At 42.4% G+C, this 12,761-nt stretch overlaps 1 protein-coding gene and 1 long non-coding RNA gene across 3 annotated transcripts in view; one reads left to right on the top strand and one right to left on the bottom strand.

Moving 5' to 3' along the window:
* Positions 1-12,761, bottom strand: part of LOC133237603 (uncharacterized) — a 38,705-nt gene that overhangs the window by 25,000 nt on the left and 944 nt on the right. The gene's annotated exons all lie outside the window — the stretch shown is intronic.
* The window catches only part of THOC1 (THO complex subunit 1), a 37,072-nt gene continuing 36,802 nt past the window's right edge, over positions 12,492-12,761 (top strand). The window contains exon 1 of the mRNA XM_061399807.1: positions 12,492-12,602. Within this exon, the coding sequence (XP_061255791.1) occupies positions 12,549-12,602 (54 nt within the window). The 5' untranslated portion in view covers positions 12,492-12,548. The remainder of the gene's footprint in view (positions 12,603-12,761) is intronic.

Raw genomic sequence — 12,761 nt, 5'->3', positions numbered from 1 at the left:
ATGCCATTCATGGCTGAGCCGAGGAGACTGCCTAGAAGCTCTGACAACAAAGAAAATGGTGGAGGAGAAAGGAGGGGCGGGAAACACTCCCCAGGGTGAAACACAATAGGGAGACCAGGAGGATCTGGGCAGGGTCTGGCCTCAGTAGAAAAACAAGATATAAGAGGATCCCACGGGGAACTTCTCTGGTGGTCCAGTGGCCAGGACTCTGAGCTCCCAGTGCAGGGGCCCCAGGTTCAATCCCTGGTCAGGGAACTGTATCCCACCTGCCACAACTAAGCATTTTTATGCTGCAATTAAAAATTCCATGGGCTGCAATGAAGACCCAGTGCAGCCAAATAAATAAATTGAAAATATTTTCTTACAAAAGGACCCCATTTTTCTAGTTTCTTCCCCATCCTCTCCCTCCTGGAGGTTTGAATCCAACTAGGCAACATATTTGATTGCAACTATCTACCCTTTCCATGCATTTCATCATGGTTAGAGTTAAGAGTATATTAATTTGGATAACACTAGCTCCTATCATAAACAGCCCCTCAAAAAATATATATAATGGCTCAAGGACCAGAAACGTTTCGTTCTTTCCCATAATTTAGCATAAAGGAGATATCGTTTGGCAGCTCTCTTCCACAAGGCAATTGAGGAACCCAGGCTGCAAACATGTGGCTGTGTCATTTCCTAGGGCCCTCTTCTGCATTGAGACACTGAAAGGGGGACAAGTATGAAGAGGGCACTTAAAACCCCTGCTTCTTAAAACTCTAGCTTGAAAGTGATAGGCAAGACTTCTCACTAACCATTGGTTAGAACTTCACTGCATGGTATGCTTGCTTGCAAGGGTGTAAGAAATATAGTGTATGTAGCTGTCTGCCTAAAGGAAAAAAAATGGATATTTTTGATGAATGGCTAACCATCTGCTTGGAAGCAGGTAAACCTTTTATCCATTTTTGCAGGAATGCCTTCTGCTGTGCATTGTAGAGTTGAAGTGAAGTGAAGTGAAGTGAGGTTGCTCAGTCATGTCCGACTCTTTGCAACTCCATGGACTGTATAGCCCACCAGGCTCCTCGGTCCATGGGATTTTCCAGGCATGAATACTGGAGTGGGTTGCCATTTCCTTCTCCAGGGGATCTTCCCAACCCAGGGATCAAACCAGGTCTCCCGCATTGTAGGCAGACGCTTTACCGTCTGAGCTACTGGAGAAGTCTTAAAACCCATCAAAAACATTGTAGGGTTAGTAGCAAGCAAACATTAATGAAACAAAGGGGTGTCTGAGTGACTGCTGAGATTAGAGTAACAATAACTTTCAGTAAGTCTGTGCCAGATTCCTCATCTGTAAAAGTACACAAAACTTTGAGGGTCAAATAAGATAATGTGTAAATAACTTAGAAAGGTGCACATGTAAGCTCTCAATAAGTTTATAGTTATTATTACTCTGATCTCAGTTGTCTCTTATTAATGTCATTTGGAAGTATTGCTGCTATTTAATTCATATATTTGCTTTTAGTCCTGTAGTTACATAAACATCATATACATGAGATGTTTATATTTAGTTTTATGTTTGTTCGCTTAAGAGACATAAAATAATTTTAATCATCACAAGGGGTCTGTGGAAATGTTATCCTTTTTTTAAAAAAGGGGTTTATTCATTTAAATTTGAGAACCTTGTAGCAGAATTAGGCTTGATGCTATTCACATCTCAGCTTCCCCACTTAACCACCAGTTTATTCAGTCTTTGCTGGTCCCTACCTCCCTCTCTGTGAAATGGGCATAAAACCAACACATCACAGTCACTGTGCTGGGAATTATGCACAGTGTCAGATAATTATGTCAGATGACGCGTGTGACAGGCTTATCTAACACTTAGCATATCCCCAGTAAATACAAATTCCCTTCCCTGTCTCACATTTTCAAATTGAGTGAAAGAAAGAAATTACTTGAAATGTAAAACTAACAATTCTTTAAAGAATTCCTTCCTTTTAAGAAAATGGAACCATAATTTACCTGGACATTTCCAGAGTCTCATCAGCTAGAATACTGTTCAAGATGCAATTTAAAAAAAAAAAAAAAGAGGAAGGAGCCATTGCAAAATAGGAAAGGCAATGCTCGTATTATAAATGTATGTGAAAGTCTAGCTCCCTGTTTTTGAGAAAGAAATGAAAAGGAATGTTGGAGATACAATCCCTTGAGGTTTTCACATAGCACGCTCAGAATAGCAGTAAGCTACCTGATGGAAAGGATTTTAAGAAAGGAGCATTGCTTCTCCTGGTTTGCCCATTCTGAGCACCCAAGTCCTTCCTGTAGTTTAGGCTGGAATTGTTTTTCTTCACTTTGAAAGCCTTTTTGGTTCCTATATTTGCAAAGGCTCGGAGTTCATTTCAGGTCTAACCTTCAAACACAGCCGCCCATTTTATCTCTTCATCTGGGTAATATTTTTCTATTCTTTTAGTCCTACAGCTCCATCTGGGGAGCTCCCTCTTGAAACTTCAGTTACTGCTCAATCAGTACTCTCCTAGTGATTATATCCCAGTGTCAAAGGAAATGAACTTATTTTATTCCCTATTTTGAACCCACTTCATGGTCGGGGTTCAGGCTAAAAATGGATTTCCACACGTTCTTTTCTGCAGGACCAGAGTGCTGCATGACATTAGCAGTCACCTCCCAAATCCTCTCACACATACACGTTGAGAAAAACTACTCTGTGACTCAGAGTGGGGGCCATGAATACAGTCGAACACATCAGGATGGGTCAGCCACAGCAGTGATGACTAATCACTGAATCTTAAACAAGAAGGATCAGATCAGTTAGAGCGGGAAAGAAAGGCATTCCAGAAGAAGCAAAAATGTATGCAAAAGTTATTAGACACAAAAGGAACTGAGAGTAGCTTTGGCTGCAAAGTATGTTGTTAGAAGGCAAGGCAAAACAAAAGAAATACAACATATAATTATGACTCTGGAGTCAAATGCACTTAACCTCAAATTCTACTTGTGTAAAGAATTTTTGAAATTCTCTGAGTCTTGGTTTTCTCATTTGTATAGATTTCTTAAAAAGTAAGGAATCAATGAGCTCATGTATATAAAGCATAAAAACATGATGGCAAAAGAAAACAATGTATGCTTAGCATATGGTAACTTATATGAACATGAATATGTGTGCGTGCTCAGTCGCTCAGTGGTGTCTGACTCTTTGCGACCCCATGGACTGTAGCCCACCAGGTTCCTCTGTCCATGGGATTCTCTAGGCAAGAAATACAGGAGTGGGTAGCCATTTCTTCCTCCAGGGAATCTTCCTGACCCAGGATTAAACTTGCATCTCCTGGGTTGGCAGGCAGATTCTGACCACTGAGCCACCAGGGAAGCCCAAATATGAATACATTAATATATGAAGCTGATGGGTTGGGCATGGACATACTATGAATAGTTTTAAATGCTGACCTTAATCCAATGAGGTCTTGAAAGCTATTTGGAGCCATTGAAGGAATGGACTGATCAGATTTCTATTTTCATTAATGCAGATACTCAAGTGAAAAGCAGTGTGCTAATCACCGTGGGATACGTTTGAATACAAATACTATCTTCGACTCCCAGTCTCTGCTTCACTGCCACCAACTGCTGAGGATTTAGTGTGGGTCTGGTGCTGACTTCAAAACAGGAAACTCTTCCCTACTTTCCATTTACAAAGTGGGAGGAAGGAAGCTAGAGTTGGGCAAAGAAAGATTGTAGTGCAAAGTCTAACCAGAACCAGCCTAGCCCCAAGGGCAAAGTGCTTCATTTTCCTCCAAGAGTTATGAATAAAAATAGCACATGCTACAGTGAAGGTCACAAAACCTCATGAAATAGTCATGACTTAGTAATTCCCCTTGATGTAGATCTTTTTCATTTCTTTTTGAAATTGACATACACAGCTATTAGAGGAACTCCTTAAGAGAAAAAACACCAACAAAGTCCAGCTGAGTCTTCCTGATTCCTGCAGCCTGGATGGAGCTGTCAAGTTGCTCAAAATTAAGGAAAAGGAAGTGTTCTAACACAGCATAAAACGTACATACACACCATTTTTTCTGTAGTAATAACTGACTTAAAATTTGCATTGACTAAAGAAGTTAAAGGTCAGCACCAGAATGCACTTTAGATAGCTGCTGCTGCTGCTGCTGCTACTAAGTCGCTTCAGTTGTGTTCGACTCCATGCAACCCCATAGACGGCAGCCCACCAGGCTCCCCCGTCCCAGGGATTCTCCAGGCAAGAACACTTAAATACATCTGAATACAAAAATTTCTCTTGTCTCTTCCTTTTTAGAGGAGATATTTCCGTGCAAATGCTGACCTCTTGTGGTAAGAACCAGTTACTTCAAAGAGGGTTTCATTCCAAAGGAATTTAAGATAATTTGTGTTATCATAGATAAGAGTTTTGCCAAGAGAGTCCACTGGTCATAGCAAACACCCTCTTCCAACAAAATAAGCGATGACTCTACACATGGACATCATGAGATGGCCAATACCGAAATCAGATAGATTATATTCTTTGCAGTCAAAGATGGAGAAGCTATAAACAGTCAATAAAAACAAGACCGAGAGCTGACAGTGGCTCAGATCATTAATTCCTTATTGCAAAACACAGACTTAAACTGAAGAAAGTAGGGAAAGCCACTAGGTCATTTAGTATGACCTAAATCAAACCCTTTACCATAGAAGTGACAAATAGATTCAAGGGATTAGGTCTGATAGGCAGAGTGACTACGGACAGAGGTTCGTGACATTGTACATGAAGCCGTGATCAAAACCATCCCCAAGAAAAAGAAATTCAAAAGGCAAAATGGTTGTCTGAGGAGGCCTTACAAATAGCTGAGAAAAGAAGAGAAGAGATAAGCAAAGGAGAAAAAAAAAAGATATACCTATCTGAATGCAGAGTTCCAAAGAATAGCAAGGAGAGATAAAAAAAAGCCTTCCTCAGTGATCAGTGCAAAGAAACAGGAAAACAACAGAATGGGAAAGAGATCTCTTCAAGAAAATTAGAGCTACCAAGGGAACATTTCATGCAAAGATGGGCACGATAAAGGACAGAAATGGTATGGGCCTAACAGAAGCAGAAGATATTAAGAAGAGGTGGCAAGAATACACAGAAGAACTGTACAAAAAAGATCGTCCCGACCCAGATAATCAAGATGGTTTGATCACTCACCTAGAGCCAGACATCCTGGAATGTGAAGTCAAGTGGGCCTTAGAAAGCATCACTATGAACAAAGCTAGTGGAGATGATGGAATTCCAGTTGAGCTATTTCAAATCCTGAAAGATGATGCTGTGAAAGTGCTGCACTCAATATGCCAGCAAATTTGAAAAACTCAGCAGTGGCCACAGGACTGGAAAAGGTTAGTTTTCATTCCAATCCCAAAGAAAGGCAATGCCAAAGAATGCTCAAACTACTGCACAATTGCACTCATCTCACACGCTAGTAAAGTGATGCTTAAAATTCTCCAAGCCAGGCTTCAGCAGTACGTGAATCGTGAACTACCTGATGTTCAAGCTGGTTTTAGAAAAGGCAGAGGAACCAGAGATCAAGTTGCCAACATCCGCTGGATCATGGAAAAAGCAAGAGTTACAGAAAAACATCTATTTCTGCTTTATGACTATGCTAAAGCCTTTGACTGTATAGACCACAATATTTTGATTTCAGAATTTTATAAAAATTCTGAAAGAGATGGGAATACCAGATCACCTAACCTGCCTCGTGAGAAACCTGTATGCAGGTCAGGAAGCAACAGTTAGAACTGGACATGGAACAACAGACTGGTTCCAAATAGGAAAAGGAGTATGTCAAGGCTGTATATTGTCACCCTGCTTATTTAACTTCTATGCAGAGTACATCATGAGAAACGCTGTGCTGGAAGAAGCACAAGCTGGAATCAAGATTGCCAGGAGAAATATCAATAACCTCAGATATGCAGATGACACCACCCTATGGCAGAAAGTCAAGAACTAAAGAGCCTCTTGATGAAAGTGAAAGAGGAGAGTGAAAAAGTTGGCTTAAACTCAACATTCAGAAAACTAAGATCATGGCATCTGGTCCCATCACTTCATGGCAAATAGATGGGGAAACAGTAGAAACAGTGTCAGACTTTATTTTGGGGGGCTCCAAAATCACTGCAGATGGTGACTGCAGCCATGAAATTAAAAGACGCTTACTCCTTGGAAGAAAAGTTATGACCAACCTAGATAGCATATTCAAGAGCAGAGACATTACTTTGTCAACAAAGGTCCGTCTAGTCAAGGCGATAGTTTTCCAATAGTCATGTATGGATGTGAGAGTTTGACTATAAAGAAGTCTGAGCACCGAAGAATTGATGCTTTTGAACTGTGGTGTTGGAGAAGACTCTTGAGAGTCCCTTGGACTGCAAGGAAATCCAACCAGTCCATCCTAAAGGAGATCAGTCCTGGGTGTTCATTGGAAGGACTGATGTTGCAGCTGAAACTCCAATACTTTGGCCACCTGATGCGAAGAGCTGACTGATTTGAAAAGATCCTGATGCTGGGAAAGATTGAGGGCAGGAGAATAGGACAACAGAGGATAAGATGGTTGGATGGCATCACTGACTTGATGGACATGGGTTTGGGTGGACTCCGGGAGTTGGTGATGGACAGGGAGGCCTGGCGTGCTGCAGTTCATGAGGTCGCAAAGAGTCGGACACGACTGAGTGACTGAAATTAACAATGAAGGAGACCTGGGTTCAATAAGTAAAACATGATCACTTCAACAAAAGAGATTTATTCACGCTGCAACAAATACATTTAGCTCTTTCATTTTCTTTGCCTTAAAAACTCAGCAAATGAGTATTTTAAAATTTATTCAGCAATTCATTGATTGACACTCTGTTTCCAATCCTGTGGCATTACCAGCAGTACCAAAATATGTGCACATGTCTCTCTATTTGCACGTATAAGAAATCCTTTTGTGTTTATACCTAGAGTAGAATTATGGGATTGAAGCGTATTAAATCTTCAACCTTACTAAAATGCCAATTCATTTCCAAAATGGTTGCAACAGATTCCATTTCCATCAGCTGAGTACAGGTACCCAACCTCCTCACCAACATGCATTAAACTTTTAAGCTCATGCCAATGTCATAGATGAGAAAACAATATCACAGTATTGTTTATGCATTTCCCTGATTGCTCAGGAAGCTAAGCATCTTTTCACATTTCCCCTCTGTATGAATTTCCTGTTTATGTCTTCTGCCATTGTAACTTGAGTTGGTTTTTAAAAGTGTATGCTGCTGCTGCTGCTGCTAAGTCACTTCAGTTGTGTTGGACTCTGTGTGACCCCATAGACAGCAGCCCACCAGGCTCCCCCGTCCCTGGGATTCTCCAGGCAAGAACACTGGAGTGGGTTGCCATTTCCTTCTCCAATGCATGAAAGTGAAAAGTGAAAGTGAAGTCGCTCAGTCGTGTCCGACTCCTAGAGACCCCATGGACTGCAGCCTTCCAGGCTCCTCCGTCCATGGGATTTTCCAGGCAAGAGTACTGGAGTGGGGTGCCATTGCCTTCTCCATTAAAAGTGTATAGTGTGAGGTAAAGGTTTGATTTCACTCCTCTGCACATGGATGTCCAGTATTCCTAATGCCATTTTTAATTTTTTTTGGCCACACCATGTGGCAAAAGGGATCCTAGTTTCCCAGCCAGGAATCAAACCTGCATCTCCTGCATTGGAAGTGTGGAGTCTTAACCACAGGACCAAAGAAGTCCTCCCAACATCATTTATTGAAGAGACTATCCTATCCTCATTGTGTGTTCTGAGCACTCTTATTGAAGATATGTTGGCCACATATAAAATATATGACCATATATTTATTTGGGGGCTCTCTATTCTGTTCCATTGGTCTACACATCTGCTCTTATGCCAGCACCACATTATTTTGATTACTGTAGTGTGTAATTTTTTTTTTAAATCAGGAAGTGATACTTTCAGTTTTATCCTTTCTCAAGACTGCTTTGGCTATTTGAAGTTTTATACAGTTATGTACTAACTGTTTATACAACTGTGCACTAACATAGGAGGAAAAAGAGGTGCCCGATTAAATTAAAGAGTTTATGCATTATTGGATGTCTGCCTTTGGAATGGTATTATTACATATGCAGAAAACTTACGCTATGAACGACAATATGATCCTTACCCTTCTCTAAATATAAGGAATAATTTATGAGACATTAACTAGGTCCATAGCTTTGTAAAGATTTATGGGTTAAGATTCAAGAAAAATACAAGCTTTGGGATTAAAGTTAGCGGTTCAAATTCCAAACAGCTTTCTCTAGACACATGACCCAGGACAGACAAGCCTGTTATGTACAATGTCATGCTAAGGAGGAGGAATAATACAAGAAAAGTGTCTGGCTCATAGGAGGTACTCAATAAAACTTGACTATTACTTACGGACACTGTAACAGTGTAAAGAGCTCAAAAATCCTAATCAAAACCCATGGGTAGTCTCATTTGGCCAGTTACCTCTATCAGGAACCCTATATCTCTGAGTTTGCTTCCTCATGTGTAAAATGAGCATAATAGCTGTGTTACTCACCTTAAAATATCATTTAGAGGATCAAATGTCTTACGTTAAGTGCTTGGGAATTAGAAGGCATTTTTACCATCTAAATGCTAAAACGTTTCTCTGGTAGTGATTTTTGATGAGTATCTTTTAAAATTGCATTGCCTACTTCCTTGTCTTATTGCCAGCTCCTCAAAACAGCAATTAATCTATATTATTTTGTTCACTCAAATGTAGAGTTACTATTCATTCAAGAAATACTGTCCACTGCCTATAGAGAGCACAGGTGCCAGCAAATGTGATTTAAAAAAAAAACACAATTTTTTTTTTTTTTTTTTATTCTGTAATCTTCCATGGGCTAACTCAGTCTGATTCCCCACATGACAGATGTCTGAAGGGACAAACATAAGCAAATCCCAACCTTTGCTCTGGACCATCTATGAACCAATAACTGCAGCAAGCTGTCTTGGTTGCTCAGGATGATTACCTTGCATTGTTGGTGTCTGCCTAATGCTTGTGCAGGCATTGATCTTACCTGTGCTTATTACAGTTTACAAGTATCTCTTTAACTCAATGATCTTACATGATCTAGTGATCAATTTCCTTTTTTTTTTTTTTCTCCCAGTTTCTTTTTTTTTTTTTTTTTAAAGGCTTTCTCTGCATCTATTGAGATAATCATATGGTTTTTATTTTTCATTTTGTTAATGTGGTGTATTACATTGATTGATTTGCGGATATTGAAGAATCCTTGCATCCTTGGGATAAAGCCCACTTGGGTCATGGTGTATGATCTTTTTAATGAAAACACAATTCTAAGTCTTTGGCTAATTTAAATTCTAGACTTTGATGGATGCATCAACAAACTCAAGCTCTTCTCCCATTTGGATTTTTGTAAAAAAAAAAAAATATATATATATATATATATATAAAATTTACCTCTTGCGTAAAGTTTATTTACTTTGCAAGGAGAGATAAGAAAGCCTTCCTCAGCGATCAATGCAAAGAAATAGAGGAAAACAACAGAATGGGAAAGACTAGAGATCTCTTCTAGAAAATCAGAGATATCTAGGGAACATTTCATGCAAAGATGGGCTCGATAAAGGACAGAAATGGTATGGACCTAACAGAAGCAGAAGATATTAAGAAGAGGTGGCAAGAATACACACAGAAGAACTGTTCAAAAAAGATCGTCACGACCCAGATAATCACGATGGTGTGATCACTCACCTAGAGCCAGACATCCTGGAATGTGAAGTCAAATAGGCCTTAGAAAGCATCACTACGAACAAAGCTCGTGGAGATGATGCAATTCCAGTTGAGCTATTTCAATTCCTGAAAGACGATGTTGTGAAAGTGCTGCACTCAGTATGCCAGCAAATTTGGAAAACTCAGCAGTGGCCACAGGACTGGAAAAGGTCAGTTTTCATTCCAATCCCAAAGAAAGGCAATGCCAAAGAATGCTCAAACTACTGCACAATTGCACTCATCTCACATGCTAGTAAAGTAATGCTCAAAATTCTCCAAGCCAGGCTTCAGCAATATGTGAACTGTGAACTTCCAGATGTTCAAGCTGGTTTTAGAAAAGGCAGAGGAACCAGAGATCAAATTGCCAACATCCGCTGGGTCATTGAGATAGCAAGAGAGTTACAGAAAAACATCTACTTCTACTTTATTGACTATGCTAAAGCCTTTGACTGTGTGGATCACAATAAACTGTGGGAAATTCTGAAAGAGATGGGAATACCAGACCACCAGACCACCTGACCTGCCTCTTGAGAAACCTATATGCAGGTCAGGAAGCAACAGTTAGAACTGGACATGGAACAACAGACTGGTTCCAAATCCGGAAAGGAGTGCGTCAAGGCTGTATATTGTCACCCTGCTTATTTAACTTCTATGCAGAGTACATCATGAGAAACGCTGTGCTGGAAGAAGCACAAGCTAGAATCAAGATTGCCGGGAGAAATATCAATAACCTCAGATATGCAGATGACACCACCCTTATGGCAGAAAGTGAAGAAGAACTAAAAAGCCTCTTGATGAAAGTGAAAGAGGAGAGTGAAAAAGTTGACTTAAAGCTCAACATTCAGAAAACTAAGATCATGGCATCTGGTCCCACCACTTCATGGGAAATAGATGGGGAAACAGTGGAAAGTGGCTGACTTTATTTTTTTGGGCTCCAAAATCACTGCAGATGGTGATTGCAGCCATGAAATTAAAAGATGCTTACTCCTTGGAAGGAAAGTTATGACCAACCTATATAGCATATTAAAAAGCAGAGACATTGCTTTGCCAACAAAGGTCCGTCTAGTTAAGGCTATATTTTTTCCAGTGGTCATGTATGGATGTGAGAGTTGGACTGTGAAGAAGGCTGAGTGCTGAAGAATTGATGCTTTTGAACTGTGGTGTTGGAGAAGACTCTTGAGAGTCCCTTGGACTGCAAGGAGATCCAACCAGCCCATCCTAAAGGAGATCAGTCCTGGGTGTTCATTGGAAGGACTGATACTGAAGCTGAAACTCCAATACTTTGGCCACCTCATGTGAAGAGTTGACTCATTGGAAAAGACTCTGATGCTGGGAGGGATTGGGGGCAGGAGGAGAAGGGGACGACAGAGATGGCTGAATGGCATCACCAACTCCATGGACATGAATTTGGGTAAACTCCGGGAGTTGGTGAGGAGAAGGGGACGACAGAGATAGCTGAATGGCATCACCAACTCCATGGACATGAGTTTGGGTAAATTCCAGGAGTTGGTGATGGGCAGCGAGGCCTGGCGTGCTGGGATTCGTGGGGTCGCAAAAGAGTTGGACACGACTGAGCGACTGAACTGAACTGAACAATCATCCATAATACGATAACAATCCGATTACATCAGCTACCTATTAAGTCAGTTAATACCAGTTGATTTGGGCAATTTGGCAACGTACGTTGTACAATCAAACCTGAATGATTTTATTCTGAAAAAACCTGCAACGCTCCAGGTAGCCATCACTGTTCACAATTCCCACTTAGGGACAAGATTACGCAAAGTTATATTTTTGTTAGCGTCCCGTACTCTCGCTGGATATCCACGAAGGGAACCAGGTAAAGCGCGCCAGGCTTTCATTTAGGAACACGTGCAGGTGGGTAAGAGCTGGTAGCAGGTGTTTGGGTCAGTGCTTCTTTCCCCACCGCATAATTCCAACGGAAAGACGACTGCCCCTTGGCTTCTTATTGGCCAAGTGAGCGGAGACGAGGGAGGAACCGGGCAGAAGACTAGGTCTTGCAACAGGTGCCTTAACCCTGGGACTTGGCGCCACTGGCTATCCAATCAGTGCCGAGTACTGCGTTCCTCCACAATCTTCCTCGTTCAGTAGAGCCCTGTATCTGCCAGCAAAATGAACGAATCCCCACACATTACATTGCTACACAAGCCACGCTTGCATTCATGACTTCACGCTCCTCAACAGCTCAGGGATACAAGCGTTATTTTTATTTCTCAGAAAGTGGAACTGCACCTGAGCTAAAGGGCCCGTGACCTTCGAGGCAGAGGCGCGAATCCGGAGGTGGGACCACTCGTTCGGGAAGAAGGACTTTGATCCGACGGCCACTGCCGTCACCTCCCCAGCCCGGAGCTCCCGGATAAGCCGCCTGACTTGGATTCTCAGACGGCTACCACCTTCCCTTGCGGCCCATCGAGCCGTAACCAGCCGCCATTCACCCGACTTCCCAAACCAGGAGAACGCCGGCCAACAGCCCGAGCGTCCCGGCTTGTAACCCGCAGCGTGTACAGGGCGAGGCCGCGCATCTGCAGTCACCCATGGGTTGTTACCCACGAACCCGGATCGGGCGTTGAGTGGCTAACCCTGGCTCCCAAACGCCCTCCCGACCTCCGTCACAGGGAAGCTCCCTAACACCACCGGACCCGCCCCTGCGCCCACAAGCCGCTCTAGCCGCGCACGGAGCCGGCACTCTCGTTGCTCCCGCCCTGACGTCATCAGCGGGCGCCGCGACGAAGTGGCGGGCACGCGCAGCCAAGAAGATGTCTCCGACGCCGCCGCTCTTCAGTTTGCCCGAAGCGCGGACGCGGTTTACTGTGAGTTGCGGAACGGTGGGCGCGGCCCCGGCCCAACGCTATTTGTTGCTCTCCTCTCCCTGAAATTACTTGAATTTTGCACTGGGGTAAAGCGGGGACAGAGGCGTTACGCCGCGGCGACGGGTTCCCGGCCCCGTCGTGGGCTGGGGAGGCGGCAAA

Source organism: Bos javanicus, chromosome 24, assembly GCF_032452875.1.
Source record: "Bos javanicus breed banteng chromosome 24, ARS-OSU_banteng_1.0, whole genome shotgun sequence".
Taxonomy (NCBI): domain Eukaryota; kingdom Metazoa; phylum Chordata; class Mammalia; order Artiodactyla; family Bovidae; genus Bos; species Bos javanicus.
This window is presented reverse-complemented; position numbering and strand designations above follow the sequence as displayed.